Below are 23,742 nucleotides of genomic sequence, written 5' to 3'. Positions count from 1 at the left end.
AACATGAGATTACTATGGTCATTTCCTACTGTATATTTCATATCTTCTTAGTTCCACTAATCCCCAACTCTTATTTCTTAACTAGTACAGTTTGTTTTGATGAATACGACTTTGTAATATAAGTTTGAGCCACTTTCCTTCCTATTTTTTCCCCACTGAGTCACTTGAAAATGACTTTGTCATCTTCTAGATGATTTGGGGGGTTTTTTTTAGCTTTATAAATTAAATCATTTGTTATGGCATTAAGTATATTAATTTAGGAAATATTGTTATTTCTATTATATTGATTCTGATTACCCATGATCAATTAATATTTTTCCATTTGTTTAGATTTAACATTATTTTCTTGAAAAGTGTTTTGTAACTGTATTCCTATAGGTCTTGGGTCTGTCTTGGCAAATAAGATTCCCAAATATTTGATATTATTTACAGTTATTTTAGATGAGCTATCTCTATCTTTTACTGTTGGACTTTGTTGATAATATCAAGAAATGCTAATGATTTGTATGGGTTAAGAGATATTCTTTGAGTCTCTTTTACTATCTCTTCCAGAAAGATGCTCAGCTTTGGAACACAGATATCACAGTTAAACTTGGTCCTAGGAAGGAAAAAAAAAAACATGTAACTAATGAAAATCAGTGTACTCATTTCTCCTATTTGTTGGAATTTATGGACTTGATTTTTTTAACAACTTTTACCCAAAATACTTGGTTAACATTTTAAACCAATTAGAATGACTGCATTAGGTTATGACTTTAGATGTCTTTTTTACTGGATAAGTCAGTTTAGGTTATTAATTGGAATAGATAATTTCAAGGTCACATACAGAGATAGGTATCTTATGTCTCCCACCCCTCTTTCTGATCTTTGTCCTCCTTTTTCCTTCTCTTCTCCCCAGGGTCCTAAATGATTTCAAGTGGTCTTATTTTGGCAGAGCTCCACAGCAGTCCTCAGTGTCATCAGTGGTCCAATCTCACAAATGGAGGATCTACTATGCCCCTCATCCTAAGGATATTCTTTGGTGAGCCTTCTTCCCCTTCCTCATCAGAACTCCTTTGAGGCTAGAGGAGAGGTCGGTACCCCTGCTGTAATATGTAGAGCACTGAATTAGGAACTCAAGATGACAGTTTCAATATTACTTATGTGGCCCTGGGCAAGTTACCTGATCCCTCCATATCCTAATATAGACTGAATAATAGCTAGCATTTATATATTTGATCCTCACAACAATTTTGTGAGATGGGCATGCTTTTATTTTACAGACAAGTAAACTGAAGCTAAGTAGTTAAAATGACTTGCCCAAGATCACATAACTAACAAATGTTTGAAGCAAGATTCACACTCAGATACTCCTGATTCCTAAATCTCAAATTCTATTGCCTATTTCTGTTCCAAATCCTTTGATCTAATGACCTCTTATGAGATCCTATGCCTGCCTTCAGCCCAGCTTCATCATGTACCAGAGTTATCCCCTAACATAAATGGTCTCTGCTTTTGTTGAAGATATCCACAGCCCTTTAAGTATAACCAGTCCATAGCAGGGTTGAACTTGTGATAGGTCTATGTAGATTCATGGTAGTCCTGGCCTCAAAGTCCTTTACAAAAAAACTCTGAAAAGGAATTGGACTACTCAAACAAGATAAAGATTATGCCTTCCTGTAGGAAAAAAAAGCCTACCTCAAGTCTTCATTTCCTTCAAAGAAGGCCCTAGGTACCTCTCCAAAATAGATGAAGAAGGAATAGATAAATCCTCTATGTACTTCAAAGAAGTCAGGATGTCTATGGAGCAGTGCTAGCAAGAATATGTAAAGGGGAGGAAGCAGCTCTGGGAGCTCCAGGAGGCACAAAGAACTTCTGTGGCCCTACCTCTTTTAGAAATAAAGGAAAGCTACCCTGAGTTCAGCCTGTTTCTTCTGTAACTCTCTTTAATTCACAACTCTTCTTCTTCTGTCCCTTAGGAAGAATCTATCCATCTGTGGATTACACTGGTGGGCACGTTTCATATTTATCAACTCTTTGCTCTTCTGCCTGATGTTCTTCCTCACTACACCAAGCATTATTATCAACACCATGGACAAATTCAATGTCACTCTACCCGTTGAGAAACTTCAGGTGCTCGTTCAGCATGAGTGGGGAGAAGTGGGCAGGAAGGGAAGGGGGAGTGATAGCAAAGCATCTGGGGGGGGGGGGAAAGGAATATATTCCCATACTTGGATTATGATAATCCCATGGAGATAAATGTATTCAATCGATGACTGCAATAATTGACTGCCCACTCACCTCATAGCCTCTGGAGGTATCCTTTTAGCAATCTAGTGAAAGGACCATAGTCTCAGGATTCCTCAGAATAATGTTTTTAAATGCATAAAATAAAATATCAAAGATTAATAAAGAAATTGGATTGAAATGAAGTTATCAAAATATTTTTAAAAACAAGATTTTGAATCCCAAGTTAAGAATCCTGCTTTAAGGTGATTCAGGATATCTTCACTCTTGAAAGTTGAAGTTGGGAACATAGAGGAGTAGATAGGGATTTATTCCAAGTCATTGTAGGCAGATTAACCTCCAGTTAGCAATCAGTCTTTGGATCTGGCTTAAAGCCTGAACTAGCCTGAATGTCATAGGTATACAGGTGTGGCACATCTGTGTAATAGCAGGGAATGCCCTGACAGATCTTACTAATGGCCAAACTACTAGTCACTATCTGGAATTCTCAAGTCAAGGTGAGATAGAAATTAAGCATATAGACATTTTGTTAAGTCCCAAGACACTTAGCCCTCATCATTTATTTTTGTGATTCATAATAAACTCTGAAGAACTCAATCCTATTCCTAAACCCCTAAACAAGGTCAGTTATCTACCTCTCCTTCCTTCTCCCAGTATAATATACCTTCACACAGGGCACACATACACAGCTACACATACATACATACACTAACTTCTATGTTCATAGAGGTCACACCCTCTGCATGACATCAAACCTAGGGAAAGTTAGACCATGCCATGCCATTTCCCTTGGTAAGTTTTCCACCAATTCCAGAAGCCAGCTGCATCCTTTGGGAAAGAGGGTGGTGATCTCTGTTGGGTTGACAACTCCATGGAGTAATAACACAATGCTGAAGTTATGTCATCACATAGCATAAAATAGGTAGGAGACAGCCTTCAAAAGTTTAGATTTTCTTTTAGCGCCATCTGCTCCGGCGCCGCCTCCTCCGCCGCCACCGCCTCGCCGCCGCCCTGACTCAGGCTGCGCAGCTCCGGCCGCTCGGTCCCTGCTGCAGCCGATCTCAACCATTCAGAGGTCTTACAACATGGCAGACATTGACAACAAAGAAGCTGAACTTGACCATCAAGATATGGAAGATGTATAAGAGGAAACTGGTGAAGATGCAAACAGCAAAGCTCGTCGATTGACTGTTCAGATGATGCAGAATTCTCAAATTCTTGCAGCTCTTCAAGAAAGATTGGATGGTTTGGTGGGAACATCAACTGGATACGTTGAAAGCTTGCCAAAAGTAGTTAAGCGGCGTGTGAATGCCCTCAAAAATCTTCAGGTGAAATGTGCACAGATAGAAGCCAAGTTCTATGAGGAAGTTCATGCTCTTGAAAGAAAGTATGCGGTTCTTTACCAGCCACTTTTTGATAAGAGAAGTGAAATCATCAATGCAATTTATGAACCTACAGAGGAAGAATGTGAATGGAAACCAGATGATGATGAAATTTCAGAGGAAATGAAAAAGAAGGCTAAGCTTGAAGAGGAGGAAAAAAGATGAAGAAAAAGAAGACCGTAAGGGAATTCCTGAATTTTGGCTGACTGTTTTTAAAAATGTCGACTTGCTCAGTGATATGGTTCAGAAACATGGTGAACCTATTCTGAAGCACTTGAAAGATATTAAAGTGAAGTTTTCAGATGTTGGCCAACCTATGAGTTTTACATTAGAGTTCCACTTTGAACCTAATGAATATTTCACAAATGAGGTATTGATGAAGACATATCATATTCGATCAAAGCCAGATGATTCTGATCCCTTCTCCTTTGATGGACCAGAAATTATGAGCTGCACAGGGTGTCAGGTAGATTGGAAAAAAGGGAAAAATGTCACTTTGAAAACTATTAAGAAGAAACAGAAACACAAGGGTCGTGGGACTGTTCGAACTGTGACAAAAACAGTTTCCAATGATTCTTTCTTCAATTTCTTCTCTCCTCTTGATGTTCCTGAGAGTGGAGACCTGGATGATGATGCAGAAGCTATCCTTGCAGCAGACTTTGAAACTGGTCACTTTTTACGTGAGCGTATAGTCCAAAGATCAGTATTATACTTCACAAGAGAAACTATTGAAGATGATGATGATGATGATTATGATGAAGAAGGTGAAGAAGCTGATGATGAGGAAGGGGAAGAAGAAGCTGATGAGGAAAATGATCCAGAATATGATCCGAAGAAAGATCCAAAACCCAGCTGAGTACAAGCAGCAGTGAGCAGTGTGTGCTGTGGCCTTAAGGATTACTGCACTGTCCCAGCCTAAACACAACTAGTAGTTACTTACAGCCTTATGTTTTGTATTTTCTCGGTAGAATCAAGTAAACAATTTTTGTTAAAAAAGGAAAAAAAGAAAAAATGAATGTTTAAGAACCAGTTCAAACTATAGGTTCATTCTACCTAGCATTTTAGTAGTTATAATTTCTGCCGGATATATAGAATGCAGTGAATCCCCTAACACGTGTCCATTGCTACATAGTTTGGTTCTTGTGAAGTCTTTTGTCATGTAGCTATTAGACTGCAGCTGCAAACATTATCCAAACTCTTATTTGAGACCAATTTTGGTTTAGAAAAAAAGAAATCCTTCCGAAGAACCAACCAAAGTATTTTTTCAGCCCAGTAGTTGAATGAGTTTAAGTCTGCTTGCACTAGCTGTGCCTTCATTACTTTGTTAGAGAAATGCAGTGACTTGTACTAACTAGGAGACAAAGCATTTTGAAATTTGGGAAGAGACTAGTATACGGTTAAGAATTTCCAGTAAGACCACATCTAATGTTCATTAACTGTCTGCTTGTTTATGGATTTTTGTATTTTAATGTGATATAGTGATCTACAAAAACTTAGTCATCCTATTAAGGTTATTGTCTACCACTGGGGTGTGAATAAAACCTAGTATTTTCAGAAAAAAAAAGTTTAGATTTGGGGTCATATCACCTTGCTAAAAGGTATGCATGTGTGGGGAAGGATAGAGATAGGGGAATTAAAAGAGCACTAGATCTAGTGTCAAAAGACCAGAGTTCAAATTCTGGCATTGCTGCTCACTTATTAACTGTGAACCTTACACAATTCACTTGACCTCTCTGGGTCCATTTCATCTATAAAATAAAAAGATTAAACTGGATGATCTTGTTAAGCCTGTTCAACATAAGTAGGGCTCTTCTTAACATCCCTTGAACTTTGTACAATCCTGGCTCGTAGTAACCATTTAATAAATGTTAATTGATTTTGATCCATTATCTAGATAGGCTGCATTGACTTGTCTTAGCTTTGAAAGTTTGAGGAGGACCATTGATTTGAACTGGAAAAGACCTTGGAGGTCATCTAGTGCAAATCCTTCATTTTACAGATGAAGAGACTAGGATATAAAGTCTTTGTTGTTATTGCTTTTTTTATTTAGTATTTTATTTTCCCCAATTATATGTAAAATCAATTTTCAGTATGTTTTTAAAATGAGTTTTAAATTCTCTCCTTCCCTCCCCATTCCCTTCATTGATAAGGCAAGCAATTGATATAGATTATTCATGTGAGATAGTCTTAATTGGGTTAAGTGGCAGAGTCAGAATTTGAACCCAGATCTTCAGACCCCAAACCCAGCATTCTTTCCTCTGAACTCATAGCAAAGTTCAGTGAATGGGGAAAATAAGTGGTAGTCTGTGAGACTGAAGGCAAAAAAAAAGTCTGCATGTTCCAGACTTGTGGGGAACACAAATTCATAAATACTTCCCCTTAATCCCATGTCTACTCCACCTTATTCCCTACAGAATCCCATCGTAACCCAGTTCATATCCACCGTGCTAATGTGGGCTTTTGCCGTGACTCTTCCCTATATCGTCTACTCTTCCTCTTTTGTGGAAGCACACTGGACTAGGTGAGCCCTGTCTCTTTTTATTTCTATAACTTTAATTGTTGTGATGTCCATTCTCTAAGATGCTAATAAGCAACTGTTTCATCTTTGGTTTAGAAAGGGAAAGGGAGGGAGGTGGCTAGGTAGTGTAGTGGATAAAGCACGGGCCCTGGAGTCAGGAGTACCTGGGTTCAAATCAGGCAAGCCACTTAACCCTATTTGCCTTGCAAAATCCCTTAAAAAAAAGAAAGGGAGAGGGATGACTGACTGAGACTACTCTCAAAAAGAAACTGAAAATTCTTTTTCAGATCCTGGGGTCAATTCTTCTGAGTGAATTCTTCCAGGGACTTGGAATCTTCAATTCTTTACTTAGAGTATAGAAACTAAGACATAAAGAATTTCAGGATCTGCAGATTCCAAAGACCATCAACAGGATCTTCCTAGGCTCTGTCTGGGCACTGTACTGAAGGAATAATAATACTACTAACTTTTATATGGTGCTTTAGAGTTTGTAAAGTGTTTTACAAATGTTAGCTCATTTGACCCTCACAACAACCATGGGAGCTAAATTCTATTGTTATTGTCCTCATTTTACAGATAAGGAAACTGAAGTGGAGAGAGATTAAGTAACTTGCCCACTTACAGAACTCTTAAGCATCTAAATCAGGATCTGAACTGAGGCCATCCTGACTCCAAGTCCGAACTTCGAATTATTTTCTTTGTCTCAGATTTTGAGGATCTCAGAGTAAATTTATGCAAGAGGTGATAGAATCTTTTCAGAGTATCACCCAAGAAACTATTATGTGCTAAATTGTGTCATGGAGACAACAAGGGCAATTGAAGTCAAGAGATGAAGGGATATTGAAAGATAATCAATGAAAACTTCCTGAGAAAAATTAATTTAATTAATTAATGGTCAGGATTCAATTTGAGTTGGATGGGTAGGGAATATTCAAGTTGTCATCAGGGCTCCTCTGAGCAAGGGCACACAAGCTGAGATGAATCTAGAGAGCAATCAAAGGAGAGAGGAAAAGTAAGGGAATTGAAACCCAAAATTGAAGTAGTAGTGTCCAATGACCACCTACTCCATCATTTTTCCTAGGGTCAGCCTTTCTAGGAATATAAATGAAGAAAATCGAAGGGAAGAAAGATTAGAAGGAAGAAGTAAGGCTTTAAAGGAGGACTTGAGGGGTTTAGGAGAAAATGGAATTTTTTCCCATCATTTTTCCTCAACCTGGGCTATGCTGATTCAGTGTGCTCAAATTAGTTGAGAGTCAAATTTGAGAGTCAGAAAAACTTGGATATATAACCCACATTCTTAGCAGCCAGTCACCCCAACTCTCTGAGTATCTGATTCCTCAGTCTATAAAGAAGAGATAATGTTCTTCAGTCATCAAAACTATCTGGTATTGGCTAAGAAATAGAGTGGTGAATCAGTGGAATACACTAGGTGCAATAGCAGAAAATATAGTAATCTACTGTTTGATAAACCCAAAGAGTCCAGCTATTGGGATAAAAACTCTTTGATAAAAACTGTTGGGAAAATTGGAAGTTAGTATGGCAGAAACTTGGATTAGACCAACACCTCACACCCTATACCAAGATAAGATCAAAATGGATAAAGGATTTAGACATAAAAAACAATATCACAAACAAACTAGGAGATCAAGGAATAGTTTACCTCTCAGATCATTAAAAACAAACTAGATTACATTAAACTAAAAAACTTTTGCATGGACAAAACCACTGGAACAAGATCAAAAGAAATGTAGTAAATTGGGAAACAATTTTTACAACTAGTATTTCTGGCAAAGGACTCATTTCTAAATATACAGAGAATTAAGTCATTCCCCAGTTGATAAATGGTCAAAGGATATGCAAAGGCAATTTACAGATGAGGAAATCAAAGCAATCCATAATCATATGAAAAATTGCTCTAAATCACTACTTATTAGAGAAATGCAAATTAAAGCATCTCTGAGGTACCACTTCACACCTTTCAAACTGACCAATATGACCAGAAAGGGCAATGATCAATGTTGGAAGGATGTGGGAAATCTGGAACACTATTACATTGTTGGTGGAGCTGTGAACTCATCCAACCTTTCTGGAGAGCAATTTGGAATTATGCCCAAAGGGCAACAAAAATATGCATACCCTTTGATCCAGCAATACCACTACTAGGTCTATACCCTGAAGAGATTATGAAAAAGAGTAAAAATATCACTTGTACAAAAAATATTCATTGCCCTGTTTGTGGGTAAAGAAGTGGAAACGGCACTTAACCCCATTGCCTTGCAAAAATCTAAAAAAAAAAAAATGGAAATGGAGTGAATGTCCATCAATTGGGGAATGGCTTAACAAACTGTGGTATATGTATGTCATAGAACACTATTGTTCTATTAGAAACCGGGGAGATGGGAATTCAGGGAAGCCTGAAAGGATTTTCATGAACTGATGCTGAGAGACATGAGCAGAACTAGAAAAACATTATACACTGTAACAGCAACATGGGGGTGATGATCAACCTTAATGGACTTGCTCATTCCATCAGTGCAACAATTAGGGACAATTTGGGGGTATCTGTAATGGAGAATACCATCTGTATCCAGAGAAAGAATTGTGGAGTTTAAACAAAGACCAAAGACCTTTAATTTAAAAAAAATCATTATCTTATGTAATTTTTCTATCTCTAATATTTTATTTTTTTCCTTAAAGATATGATTTCTCTCTCATCACATTCAACTTAGATCAATGTAAACCATGAAACAATGTAAAGACTAACAGACTGCCTTCTGTGGAGGTTGGGGTAGGGAAGCAAGGTTGGGGGAAAATTGTAAAATTCAAAATAAAAAAATAATTTTTTTTAAAAAAAAGAATAGATAATGCTCAGAATACCTACCATAGTTACTGTGAGGCTCAAATGAGATAATATTGTCTCAAACGAGACAATAATTTTTAAAGTTGCATACATGTGGGCAGTGGTGTTACATACATAGGTGGCACAGTGGACAAAGTGCTGGGCTTGAAGTCAGAAAAATGAATCTTTTTGAGTTCAAATCTCATCTCTAGAGCCTTACTAGCTTTCTGTCCATGTTCAAGTCATCTAACCCTGTTTGCCTCAGTTTCTTCATCTTTAAAATGATTTGGAGAAAGACATGGCAAACCATTCCAGTATCTTTGCCAAGAAAATCCAAAATAGGGTCATGAAGAGTCAGAGAAGACTGAACCACAACAACAGATGTAAAAAATGTAAAAAAAAAAAAAATTCAACTCACTAGCAAATTCATAGGATCATAGGAGACCATAACTAAAACTGATAGAGCACTCAGGGATCATTAGTTCAGTCCTTTCATTTTGTTATCATCTTTATTACTATTATTATCATCCCATTTCTGACCTTGACCTTAAACTTTGATTAGAAGAATATCCCTTATTTCTCAGCTATTGAGTCCTGAGTAAGAAGATGCCCTAGATGTTTATCCCATCTAACTATAATACTACTGGCAATAATAATAACACCAATAATAACTAACATTTATATAGTGCTTTAAGGTTCACCAAATACTATTCATATTTCCACATCACAACCACCTCATCTCATCATCCCAACATATGTGATGGGATAGTTGAAGATCAAAACCATGTTCCTTCTATCTAAGTCTTTTTTGCAGGCACAACAAGGTTAGTTCCTTTACCTTTTGCATATAGTTCACTGTAAGGTAGACACTATTATTAATCCCATTTTACAGTAAGGAAATTGAGACTAAGAGAGCTAAAGTGACTTATTCAGATACTATTTTATTGGGGAAGCAAAAAAAGACAATAGCTTACTGGAAGCTGTTAAGGGATAAAAATAATTCGGCACCTGATTAGAAGTGGTAGATACAGCCAAAACACTTTTTTTCTCTTCTTTTTTAAACACTGGTTTTTAAAGTTCAAAAGAAACTATTTTAAGTAACATGCTATGAATTCTTTTTATATCACCCCAAAGTTTCAAGTAACCTATCTTCTACATTATATATAATCCTTCTTGTAACAAAAGTTAAACAAAACAAATGCACATATCAACCATATTTGATGGTATCTGCAGCATTCCATACTTAAAGATTATAATGTTTCTGTTGAAAGGAGCTTGCTGCCTCTGTTGAGTGTAGACAGTACTCTCTATGAGAAAACAGGAGCATTCTTTGTAAGGTCTAGACTAACCCAGTAGAAAGTCATCATTGCCTATTGCTATCTATTAGTATAGTTTTAAGAATAAGATATGAGAGATTACAATCCTATGATAACTCAGATTTCAGAAGTGATGTCAGTTCATCTCTATTTTTAGATTTGTGTGAAAATTTATTCTCTTTGACTCTTTCCTTCATCTTATCACTGAATAATTCCCTCTTTTTGTCCTATAGGTCACATCGAAATCTATTCACAGTGTATAAGTGTTATTTCTTTCTAATGTTCATGGTAATCATCTTGCCTTCACTGAGCCTGGCCAGGTAGGCATAACACATCTAACAGTCTTCATTCCCTTAACTGGTCCTACAGAAGTTGCCTAACATAGGAATGCAAACATATTTAATTCAGTTCAATCTGTCTTTATTGGAACCCACAATATGCTCAGTACAGTTCCAGGTGCTGTGGGAGTTAAAAAGTATTGATTTTAGGGAGTTTATTATCTATTTACGGAGATACATAACATTGTAATGGTGCTTTAAAAAAAAAAAAAACCTTGGAGTGGCTAGGTGGTGCAGTGGATAAAGCACTGGCCCTGGAGTCAGGAGTACCTGGGTTCAAACCTGGTCTCAGACACTTGATAATTACCTAGCTGTGTGACCTTGGGCAAGCTACTTAACCCCATTTGCCTTGCAAAAACCTTAAAAAAACCATAATGTTTTCTTATGGTACACTAATACAATGAACTGAACACCAGAACAAGGGGAGTGATGATCCCTGGACAAACCATAGCCTAAAGTAATAGTTTAAAAAGTAACCTCAGTTTTGCATGGTGCATTGACATTTAATTTGGGATATATTTAGAGGGTGGTAATAGTATGCCAAGGGTACTCAACCTTGTCATGCAAAAATTAAAGGAAAAGAGTCCACACTATCAATGAAGAAACCTGTTACTCATAACCTGACACAGGAGAGGTTGTGGACTCAAGATTTATTTATTAAATAAATGCATTTTTGGACAGAACTAATGGGCAGATACACTTTGCTTAATTAATTACATTTGTTACAAGAGTTTTTATTTTTTTTCCAGTGGGGGTGGGGGGGGGTGGTGATGGAAAGGAAAGGGGAAATAATGACAGGATAGAAGAAGAACAAGTAGAAGGAAAAGAAAGAAAGGAAGGAAGGAAAGGTTAAAAAGCATCTTAGACAAACAAGGCAGCTTTGAAAATTGCATTTTAAATTTATTATTTATTTGAAAAGAAAAGCAGCTGTAATATACTAGAGATTCAGAGATTCACATACACTCTTCTTCTGTTCGATGTTTATGGAAACAATTTAGTTTGGTGTTTGTTTAAGGCCAGGATTTAAAAAAAAAATTCCATCAAAAACATTTCTAGAGGAAAAATTGAATAAAATTTACAAAAAACAGATTTCAATTCAATATAAAAAAACTTCCTGAAAAATTATATAGGGATAAGAACAAGACCTGTGATTTCATTAATATACAGAATTCCCATGTGAAGACACTCCCTCTACCATTGCAGATTGGCACAGTCTCTGCCATTTGGAATTCCAGGCAGTGGCCCAGAGACTAAGTGGTTAAGAGTGTATCTGACTAGGATGACACAACCAGAATGTATTAAATTCTGGGCTTGAACTCACATCTTTTTTACTTCAAGGTTGGGTTTTCCTTCTTGGGAGAGTACAATAAACAGAGATTATTGCCTGCTTATCAAAGATGTTATATAAGTGATTCCCCACTTTAAGTAGGTAAGTTGAGCTAGATGACCTGGGGTAGAGGCAGAGGGTCCCTTCCAGCTCTGTGATAGTATGAGCTTTGAAGTGCTCAATGGCTTCTAAAGAGGGAAATGGTATGAAGGATTGTAAGGAGAAGTAGATATCTAAAACAGTCCTTATTAAGCTTGAATAAGCAAAAAAGATGAGGAAAAAAGGATGTTCCAAGAATTGTTCCAAGGATGAGCAGAGAGACATGGGAACTTGGGAAGGAATTTGATATGTATGAGAATATTGAAGAGATGCACCAAGTGAAATCATTGTGATTCTAATATAAGGAAAAACTGAGAATCAGAGACTGGAGAAATAGGGGTAGGTAGAGAAAAATGGGATATCTGATTTATTATTCATTTTCTGTTTCCATTTTTCCTTCTAGTTTGGCTCTTTTCTTCCAATGGCTCTTTGACATCCACCATTTGGAAAGTGCCATAATGAAGTTCCAGTAAGTACTCAATGACCACTGGCTATGAACATATTTGTAGGTGCAGAATGTTACTGTATCCTATCAATCATCTACCCAAGACTGTTTGTATATGCCTGCATGAGCTTGTATGGGTACATATATGTACAGGAACACTTTACTTATTGTCCTTGACTTTCTTCCAGTTGCCACATTCACATTTTTCATCTAGGTAACTAGGACTCAGTGGATAGAATTCTGGAAAGACCTGAGTCAAATCCTGCCTTAATCACTATTACTTATTTTGATGCTGGGTTAGATAGTTAACCTCTCTCTGTTTCCTCAACTGTAAAGTGAGACTTATAAAAGCACCCATCTCCCAGGATCTCAGAGTCTCATAATCATTTATAAAGTGCCTACTGTGTACCAGCCATGATGCTCAGCACTGGGAATACAAATGAGAAAAAGACAGTTTCTGCCTTACAGGGACTGATGTTTATGATGTTGTTCAGAGGAATAGTTAATGGGAAATGAAGTAAACTGGAACATTCTGAACTCTCTATAAAGAAAGGAAGACTTTGGAAATAATTGATTGATTCCCCTCCAGTCAGAGGGGAGAAGCATCAGCTGAGGAAGTTGTGAGAAACTAATGAGATCATATTCATAAAATGCTTAGCAGAAGGCGGCTAGGTAGAGCAGTGGATAGAGCACTGGCCTTAGAGTCAGAAGTACCTGAGTTCAAATCCGGCTTCAGACACTTAATAATTACCTAGCCGTGTGGCCTTGGGCAAGCCACTTAACCCATTGCCTTGAAAAATCTAAAAACAAAAAAAAAATGCTTAGCAGAGTATATAGTATATATTTAATAAATCCTTTCTCCTTTCCTTGTGTGGGGTACACATTTATATATTCCTTTTTCTTTTCTTCCTGCCTTTCTGTGTTCCCCTCTTTTTTTTAACTTCTCCTCTTCTTCTTATATTGATCTTGATTTCTTCCTCACCTACCCTTTCTTTTCTTCTTCTACCTCCCCTCCCTTTGCTTTCACCTTCTTTTCTTCTTCTGCCCTCTTCTACTACCACCACCATCCCCTCACCATCTGGATTTCTGGACCTTGCAGGTGTGTGTTCCTTCCTGACAATGGGGCCTTCTTTGTTAACTATGTCATCACCGCTAGTCTGATTGGCACAGGCTGTGATCTGCTACGTATAGAATCACTTTTCTTCTACATAATACGTCTCATCTTCTCCAAATCTGAAGTTGAACGAGCAAACATCAAACAGGTAAGAGACCCCTGCCAGCCATCCTGTAGCCCCAACAGGTTCTGTTCTGCCTTTCTTGCATGGATTCCATAGCTTCCCTTTACTACCCCCCCCAAAAAAGATGATGTGAGAAAGCAGTTAAGGGATGATGATCTGGGTAGGTACAGAGGTAGTGTGAAACAGTGGAATAATTTCCTAACTATCTCTAAGGATATGGATCTAAAAGGCAAGACAAAAAAAAAGATAAGAGAAATCAGAATGGAGAAAATCCAAAGGCTTTTTTTGATAATCCACCTTTCTGTGCCATCCTTTTTGTTTTAGGATCAATTCAAACCTTTCGAGTATGGACTGGAATATTCCTGGATTGCTTGTGTCATCAGTGTTGTGATGGCATATAGTATCACCTGCCCCATCATTGTCCCATTTGGTAAGTTCTTCAGCTGAGGGATGAGGGAATTCAATGCCTGACTCTAGATTCCTTTAAGGTGTCTCTAATCAAATAAGTCAATTTCCTCAATGTAAAGATATTAAGTGATGTTTCTAGGGTTTGGTAGCATTTTAAGTGATATCATAGGTGGTTAGAATGAAACTTAGTACTTATCATTATTTTGGTCCCTCAACTCTCTAAAAGAGTTGCAAAAGTGTAGGTTTACTTCACATGGGCAACCAGATCAGTTTTTTTTTTTTAATTAGAAACCGTCCCCTCCAATCTTTTCTCCTCCTCAATAGCAACTTTTTTTTCCTTCAAAAACTGATCTGGAGAAAGAGAGAAGCACAAAATGAAATAACAGTCAGCTTTAATTCTATTCCATTTCTCCTGAGTGACTAATCACAAATCCACAACTCTCCAATACCAATCTCTCCTCTAACCTCATGTCTCTCTGGATATACAACACTGACAACAGAAAGTGACTTTATATTTTCTTAGTTTCTCCATTTGTCTCCTTTCCTCTAACCCTCATTTCCAAACCTATTTCTTAGTCCAAAGGTTTTAAACCTTTTTTGTGTCATGTATCCTTTAGGATCTAGTAAACAAAGTCTGTCACTCCTAAGAATAATGTTTTTAAGTTCAGGAAATAAAATACATAGAATTACAAAAGAATCAAGTATATTGAAAAACAATTAAATTATTTTTTTAAAAAAAGAAACAAGTTGGATCTCAGCTTAACAGCAGCCTCTGCTCTAGTCTATTCTTTCTCACTACTGTATGTCCTTTCCCTTCCCTTTTTTGTCTTCTCTCACTTTTTGCCTTTAGTAGTTTGAAAGAGAGGGAATGCAATTCTGATCTGTTAATCAAGTCACTTTTGCCATTTTCCTAGCTGTTCTTGCCTCAAGGGGCTTGAGACAGATTAGTACATTTGTTCCTTTTTATATACCATCATTTTCCCCTTCCTCCCAAATCAAGACTGATCCCTGGAATAAGGTCAGGAGGTGGGAAAGAAATAGGGATGGACAACTAGTCAGTACTGACTCCAGAACAGGGATGGGGAACCTCCCTAGGCAGTATTGGTCTGGCATTGCCAAGGCAACCACAGGCAGTATTCAAAATTCAATAAATCTGAGTACTTTATAATGATGAATTAAATGCTGAATTAAATAGAGTACTTCAATAATGTTATAAATATCCAAATGATCCTTGGCAGAAAAAAAGGTTCCCCGCCTCTGCTCCAGAAGAAGGCAAAAAGGAATTATCAATCCTAAAGGCAAAATTATTATGGTATAAACTATAGAAAATAGAGGTTTATTTAGATCCATTTAGCCTTTCCTATACTCTTTGGTCCCCATATCTTTATTCCAAGTTAGCATTTGAACCAAAATAAATATTAACATTTGAGGTAAATCCAAATTTTATTTCAAAGTCAAAATGTCTCAAGGATTGGGAGTGAGGATGATAGTCTCTGTTCCAGTGGAAATGTCTTAGAAGATAGAGGTGGGGCTAAAGGTACTATCTTCACCAAGTTGACCCAGAACATTCCCATTGAAATCAAGGCTTCCAGGGGCCATTTTGTTCCCTGTCACAAATTTAAAGGGTCAAAAATTATGGTTATCCTCAAGATGAAAAATGAAACATAGATTTTTTAAACATGTCTTATACAGGAATTTATTTTATTTTTGATTACATATTTATTATAGGGTTTTCTTTTTCTTTTTCAGTAGGGGGAAGGTGACGACGGGAGGTGAAAGGAAGAGAATAAATATTAATTGCAAAAGAAAATAAGATAAAATAAAAGTTACATTAAAAATAAAAGTTGATGGAGTGGCTAGGTGGCACAGTGGATAGAGCACTGGCCTTGGAGTCAGGAGTACCTGAGTTCAAATCCAGCCTCAGACACTTAGCTGTGTGGCCTTGGGCAAGCCACTTAACCCCATTGCCTTGCAAAAAATAAAAAATAAAAAAAACTAAAAAATAAAAGTTGTCCCTAAAAAGTACCTCTGAGCCAATGTTCAGCCAAGGCTGTGTTTCCTGAGGGAAGACCAGGGTATTCACCTCTAGATGGGTCCTGATTTTGATTTCTTCAGTTTGGGGTGTTTGGGAAAGAACTTGTAAAGAGGAAGCGGAGTAGGCTTTGGTTGTCTGAGCTGGTTCTTACTGGTTCTCTCTTCTATTCTTCCTCCTCTTTTCTTCCTTTTTCCTTTTCCAGGTCTGCTTTATGTCTGTATGAAGCATCTTACTGATAAGTACAACTTGTATTATGCCTACGCCCCTACCAAGCTTAAAGAAAACTTTCACATGGTGGCAGTATACCAAGTGATCCTGGCACCCCTCCTATCTATGTTCTGGCTGCTCTTCTTCTCCATTATTCGTCTAGGTAGGGCCAAAAAAAAGTCTTCTGGATGCTGTTCCCATTTCTCTCACCACTCCCATCTGACCCCACCAATTCTGACTTTGTGAATAGCTGGACTCTTAAGGTACTAAAGTAGACTCTATGGTTATTGAAAATGCTGGTGGTACCTGGGTGGGTAGTACTTGAATTACTACACATTCCAAATACTTTTATTGAGAGGGACCTAGTGATGTATTCTAAACCCTTGAGGAGTTTACACCATATATTACTCAAAGCTATTGTCCTCAAGGAGCTTATTAGATCATAGAAGAGAATAAAGGAAGCATAGAATGACAACAACAGAACCACTAAGTCAGAGATAGTATTTATGGATAGGAGCTTAAGAAAGAAAGGATAAGATTTGAGTTAAGATTTTAAAAGAAAAAGAAACTTTTTATTATAAAGAAGGGTTGTCTGGAGGATGATGAAGAAATTTAAGTGATAGAAAAACTGAAAGATATCAATAAAATATTTTTAATTGAAATAGTGACTATATAAATAGAAAAATGAATGAATGAAAAGTTGAATAAACAAAAATATATCAATAAATAAGAATAAGTGTTCATGTAAGAACTTCTTACATTCATCTGGTTCCATTTGAGGAGAGGGAGAAAATATCCTTTGTGCCTCTGAATACAGGCAAACTTTGAAATACAACATTCCAAGCTTAAAATGTGTATTTTGGTCAGGTAGGATACCAAAAATAATCTAGTCTGTTTTTGTCCCTAGAGATTCAAAGAGAGAAAATTGGGTTGGGAGGACAAGGACAAGATTCCCTTCCAATATTTTTCAAGCAGTTAACCTGTCAATTAATCAACAAGTATTTAATAAGCTCCAACCATATACCCAACACTGTGCTAGTCATAAAGATTCTAAGTTAGGTGCTTAGGGTCACTCTAGAGATATTTGGAGGGCATGGCTAGGCTTCTCTTGGGTTTATTGCCTTCTCAGTTGGCACCTGAATTTTATTGGATGGCACCAGGAATTATATTGGAAGCAGGTTAAAGGGGTTGAAATACTAAGGGGAAAGATGATTATCTGTGAACATAAAGCCCATGATTGGTCTCTCTCACCTTGTAGGTGGCCTTCATCCCGTCACTATCTTTAGCCTTATACTCCTCCTTGCTGCTATTGTGACTTCCTTCTTTTGTCTTTGCTTTGAGAAGTTTTGGAGGAAACCACCTAAACCTGAGGTGAGCCCAGTGGTCCCTCCTGGAATTCTACCTCTCTCTCTTTTATTCACCCCCTCTTGGCCTTCCTTATTATTCCAATTATTCCAATGTGTCATTTCTGGACTATAGATTAGAAAAATACTGAGAAAGGAACTTTACACTCCTCTCCTATTCCCCTTCTCATTTTTATTTGAATGTTGAGTGAAGTTTAGAAATAATATCTCCAAATCATCCTCTTCATTTAGATTTGATTGTTCCTCTGGTTCACCTAAGTTTCAGGTAGAAATTCTTAACTTTATGATGCAGAGGACAAACTATACTGGTGTATGATGTTAGCAACCCCTGAAAGTCAAAGGGGAAGAGAAAGCTTATACTTTGAAAACCATCTCTCTTCTCTCCTACCCAGGATACCAGAGGACATTGATCCAAGTCCCCAGTGTTATTTTTCTCTTAGCTTCCCTCCATGATTGTCCTTTCAATTGGGAAAAAACTCTATCAAAGGCTACCCCAGTCCACCCCATCATCCTTTTCAGGAACAATTGGCCAACTATACTTCCTCCTTTGGGTTAGAGTTATAAATCAAGAAGATAAGTTTGATGACTAGGAGGGAGCCACTTAATTAGGGGCCACACACTCAAATCTCAGGGATGAGGTTTTCATGTTCTCAGCTACACTGTCTTCCTCTCTCTGCAGAAGCATCAGGTGGAACCTGCAGAATCAGAGTCTCAAGGATTCAATATCAGAAGAAGTTCTTCTTCCACTCTCTTCCTCTATAAAGTGAGTCATTCCCCTGGTCCCTTGGATGTCAAAGAGGTTAGGGAGGACAAAGTGAGGCAGTAGTAGAGTCAAAATCATGGGGGTGGCAGGTATGGGATCATTGCTAAGACCCATCGAGGTGGGAGAGGGATCCCATGGACTTTCCTCCCCTAATAACTAAAGAATTGATTCAGGGAACAGATTTTCATGTGGTGGTCATGGTTAAATGGGAGGGAAAAAATCCAATAGCACTAATTAGAGGTTAGAGGCAGAGGGTGATGAGAGTGGAATCAAGAGGGGATATAGACAGAAGTTCCCTTACCCCTCAGAACCAGTAACTAAAATCAAGTACAAGCAAAATTACTGTTGAGAGCAGGCACGGGAAAGAAAAAGAACAGAAGAGAAGGGAGACAACCAAACTCTGAAGAGAAGGGTAAGACATTTCTATCATTCCAAAAGTAGCAAATTGGGCTTGATATTCATAGACCATGAAGGAGCAACTTCTGTAATATAAGTAAATTAATAATAATAATATTAAACCCAATAATAGCAACTAGCACTTATATAGTACTTAAATATATTTGGCACCTAATGACATACTTTAAACCAATTTGCATTTGATCTTCACAATAACCCCATTATTCCCATTTTAAAGAGAAAACTGAGGTAAATAAAGGTTAAGTGACTCACTTAGGATCACATAGTTATTAAGTGTCTGAGGTTAGATTTCAAAGTAAACTCTGAGATGCTCTGCTCAGGGAGAAGGAATCTTGGATATTGATAAAGGGTTAATCACTTATATAGGAACCAAAGAGAAAAGAAGGAAGGAAGGAAGAGGGATGTTAAAATTAACCTTTAGTTGAGGATCGGGGCCTATGATTTCATTGGCATAGATTTGTGCCAGATTTGGACACTGTTACCATTTCAAGTTGGTACCTTCTCTGAAACTTCTCATCTTAAGAAAATACCTAGACCACTGAGAAGGGACATGCCCAGTATTACACAACCAATACATGTCAGAGGCACAATTTGAACTCATGTTTTTCAGACCCTGAGACCATTTCTCTATCCACTATGCCACACTTTCTCCCAACTTGCCTTCATAACTACTAATTATGAATCTTGAAATCATGAAGTTCAAATGATATGTTTTCAAATGACTCTAAAGAAATGAACAGTACTCATAATTTTAAGTAAAGAAAATACCTCTCTTTCCATTACATTTTCAATGAGAGCAATGCTTCTTGATAAAGGATAGTCATTATACTTATCCTAAAAACTGCTTTTGGATTAAAATGTTATACACATGAAGAGTTTCAGTTTGGGTCACCCAATGCTGTCACATGTGGCTGAACATTGATACCTGACTATAATAAGTTTATCTATAATACAAGAGTGAATGTGTATAAACACACACATACATATGTGTAAGTATATATATATATATAGATATATAATGAGTTCAAGTACACATACAACTTCAAGCAAACATGCATACATACATACATGCATGCATATGCATATATGCCATAATCAGAGCTAGCATTTATACAAAATAAATCACTTATAGGCATCTTAAGTTCTTGAAAAAAGACAAAAGTGATGATGATGATGATGATGTTTTGTCCTTCATTTTCAAAGAAGACCATGACATCAGGTCGGTGATGCCATGATAAGCACATGAGTTAGATTTGAGTGAGGAGGTGCTGTGCTAAGTCACCAACCTCACTTTCTCCTCCTTGGACATCTGTGTCCAGTGGTCAGATATGAATCAGGACATCTGGAGATGGCCCTAGGAGAAAGTCAATCAAGGTTAAATGACTTGCCCAAAATCATATAACTAATAAGTGTGAAGTGTCTGGGGCCAGATTGGAACTCTCATCCCCTGCACCACCTAGGTGCTCTTGGACAAAAGACAAAAGCAATAGCAAATGATAGCTAACTTTACTATAGTTCTTTAATGAGTTGCTCACAATACAACTTGAGGAAGTAGTAAAGTATTATACCCATTTAACAACTGAGAAAACAGGTTTGGAGAGCAATCTTGCAGGCTGGCATAGTTAGGACCCAAGTCTAGAACCCAAGTCCAGAGCATTCTAATGCCAGTGCTTTTCCTACTATCCTCAAACAGCTTTAAACTCTCATAATACATTGTTATTATTATTTTAGTTGTAAAATATGTTAAAAATTGTTTCCACCCTCTATTCATATGTTTTTACTGGATAAAACTAAGTGCCAGTGGGTGACATAATAAATATAGAGAGACAACTTTCAAGACAAGAAGATCTGGGGTCACAGCTCTCATCTTTGACACATGCTGAAGAGATGATCATGGTCAAGCCACCCAACCAATTAGTGCTTTGTCCAACTTTCTAAGACTATGAGATTACAGAGAAGGTGCTGACCTGCATTGGTAAAGGGTGCATCATTTTCCAGGAATTCTTTGTTCTAATGAAATTTTGTCTAGTTCCTCTTAAAGTGTGATAATGTTGTCACTTTCCTCTTTGAATACATTTATATCACCAGGCTCCATGGAAATACAGTTATCCTTTCTACTTCACAACTTTCTCTTTCATTGTTTCATTATATCACAGGTCAGAATAAGAAATAAAATGGAAAGTTTTAAGTTTTGCTGAAGTCTCATACAACACACAAAGGCCAATGGAAATGACTCAGAAAAAAGTTTAGAAACTCAAAGATGCATAAAATATATGTAGAGTCCTGTATAATATCAATACCCCAAGAAAGAAAAAGAAAAAAAAATTCAGATTTCTTCTTGGAGGGCTAAAAAATTTTATACAGATTTTCCAGATCACTGGAGCACTGTGCTCCTAACCCCTATAATGTGGAAAGGACAACTGTACTCTCCAGTTTGCAGAATAAACCATTATCTATACTGTGTCTGATCACCCAACATCATTTTTTAGGAGGTAGATGAAACCTCTGGTACTTCCTTTGCTCTCCTCCCATTGTCCTCTTTAGGTTCCTTCAACTTGTGCTGGTCTCTGGCTAAAAGGAAGATAAGGAATAGAAGAGGTCAGATTTAAGGTTGGGAGAAGAGGGGAAAGCCTAGAATAGTTAGGGGTTTTCAATCTTTTTCTTCCTTTGACCTACAATATAAACAAGGTAGGTGAGGAGGCAATAGGTAGAGAACTTATCTCAGGCTCCCAAAGATCTGAGTTCAAGTGCTGCCTCTAATACTCACTGGCTGTGTGATTCTTCTCAATACTATAGGGAATGCCACAAAATCAATTGATTAAGCACTTACTGTGTTCACTGTGCTAAGGGCTACAAATAGGGATTCAGTACTGGACCTATAATTTCACTGATATACGGGAGCACCCAGGTAAAGAAACCACCTCTTCTAAATCAGGTCAGTACTTTCTTAGCAATTTATAATCTTAAGAGTTCCATAGAGCAGGGGTGTCAAATTCAAAGCAAAACAGATCCTGGTGGCTACTTAGTGACTTAGAAAACTTCAAATGGACATTTATGTGTTTTATTGTACATTTTGTTAAACATTTCCCAATTCCATTTTTATCTGGTTTGGGTGGCATCACTTTTGAGGCTTGCAGGCTATGTGCTCCTAGGACAATAAGGACCCTCCCTCTGGCCTAAGGCACTTAAGTGACCCAGAGGGCACACAGCCAGTATGTGTGAGAGATAGGACTCAGAACCCAAGCATTCTTGATGCAAAGTCCAATTTCTCTATCCACTAACTGCTGCTGCCTCTCAGAAATAAAAATATAAATAGTCCAGTCCCTGAGCTCCAGGAATTCACAGTTTACTTAGAGTAAGAATGGGGACAACCACCAAAAGTTACCCTTAAAATATTGGTGACAACCTTACTGGTCAGCTGCTTGTGGGCATAATCTAAATATAAATTTACCCATGTCTCTCATAAGATCCCACTTGTCTCTGTCTTCAGTAAGAAAAGCACATTATCTAAGACCTCTGAATAGGAGTGACATAAATTGGGATTAGTTTGGGGTGGTTGTTTGGAGAAGCAAATCAAGGCTCTTTGAGTGATTGCATCACTCCTTTTATACTGGGGCATGAAGTAAGAGAATTTAGAACACAGAGTGCATTATACCTGGATATGACTTTCCTACTCTCTCTCCTTTTTCTTATTATAGGGGCCCCAGTTGTATGTGGCCCCAGTTCTCCAGGACCTGGATATGAGCCTGACTCCAGTCTCCTCGCCAGGCCATCAGTCCTATGGGACCATGAGCAGCCAGCTGGATGCCTTGGACAGAGAGGAGGAAAGTGGGCCACAGAGTTTTTCATCAGAAGTGGAGACTGTCGAGGATGAGTTCCAGGAGGGGCTATTAATGGAAGACCACAATTAATAAGGATCACTCATCATCACCACCACCAAAAGTGCTCCCACACCAGGTGGAATGTCAGCATCAAGAGAAGAACATGTCAGGAATCAGAAGGATAGATCCAATTTCCCTGTTCCTTTCAATCCACATGCCCACTTTCCCAGATCCTCTCAGGCTGCCAATTTTCATCCTGCCTCCATCCCTGAGCAGGATTGAGGTTGAAAGACCTCAGTTAAGCTCGACTGTCTAGAAAGTGAATCTGGTGGAAGACACAGTCTGGACCCCTGGACTAGCAACCTCCATCTCTCAGAAGGGACAGCCATTGCCTCAGACCTAGAAATTTATATTTGTTTCTCTAAAAGCAGATGAGAAAAAGAAAGTGCAGGAAAGAGGGATTTAAAAGGGTACTTTGTCCTATTTCCAAGTAACCTCTGAAAGCCTTTAACAATTTGTTTGCCATTTGGAGGAGCTGCCACTCAAACCATCCTTTCCCTACCCCTACTTCTCTGGAGACCCAAGAGATCTTTACAATTTATGGCTAGCAGTCATCAGGGAGCAGGTTGGCCTAGCCAACTCTAAGAAGGGGAAGAAGATGCTTTTTCAAATTCCTGAAGTTGGAGGTTTTCCTCAAAAAAGGATCCATGAGGAAATGTACTCCTCCTAAAGAAAAAGGACTCCTATGATCCCTGAGGCCTTACCCTTGCCAGAAATTATGTAGTATGAATGGTCAGAACCAAGGATTATGTTGAGGGAATTCTTTTGGATTTTTAAATTGTCTTGCCTCCCCTCCTCTTCTCTCCCTTTCTCCTACCATTTACTAGACTGCTCTGGCAGAGTAGTGTTGAAATATGGTAAGGCAGAGGAAGAAAAGAGAGGATGAAAGAACTGTGGTCCCCATGATCAGAGTCCTGCCCAAGTAAGGGCAGGAGTCAG

General features: G+C 37.8%; 1 protein-coding gene and 1 pseudogene across 1 annotated transcript in view; both read left to right on the top strand.

The window, feature by feature from the left end:
* Positions 1-23,237, top strand: part of TMEM63C (transmembrane protein 63C) — a 104,673-nt gene extending 81,436 nt beyond the window's left edge. Inside the window, exons 14-24 of the mRNA XM_074236274.1 lie at positions 899-1,021; positions 1,959-2,112; positions 6,023-6,129; positions 10,515-10,601; positions 12,449-12,514; positions 13,590-13,752; positions 14,053-14,158; positions 16,374-16,541; positions 17,637-17,749; positions 18,422-18,505; positions 22,630-23,237. Of these exons, the coding sequence (XP_074092375.1) occupies positions 899-1,021; positions 1,959-2,112; positions 6,023-6,129; positions 10,515-10,601; positions 12,449-12,514; positions 13,590-13,752; positions 14,053-14,158; positions 16,374-16,541; positions 17,637-17,749; positions 18,422-18,505; positions 22,630-22,833 (1,375 nt within the window). The 3' untranslated portion in view covers positions 22,834-23,237. The remainder of the gene's footprint in view (positions 1-898; positions 1,022-1,958; positions 2,113-6,022; positions 6,130-10,514; positions 10,602-12,448; positions 12,515-13,589; positions 13,753-14,052; positions 14,159-16,373; positions 16,542-17,636; positions 17,750-18,421; positions 18,506-22,629) is intronic.
* LOC141520356 (nucleosome assembly protein 1-like 1 pseudogene) lies at positions 3,213-4,480 on the top strand (annotated as a pseudogene).
* Positions 23,238-23,742: the final 505 nt, after the last annotated feature.

The sequence above is a fragment of the Macrotis lagotis genome, chromosome 4 (assembly GCF_037893015.1).
Source record: "Macrotis lagotis isolate mMagLag1 chromosome 4, bilby.v1.9.chrom.fasta, whole genome shotgun sequence".
NCBI classification, from domain to species: domain Eukaryota; kingdom Metazoa; phylum Chordata; class Mammalia; order Peramelemorphia; family Peramelidae; genus Macrotis; species Macrotis lagotis.
Note: the sequence above shows the minus strand (reverse complement) of the source record. Positions and strands in the feature narration are given on the sequence as shown.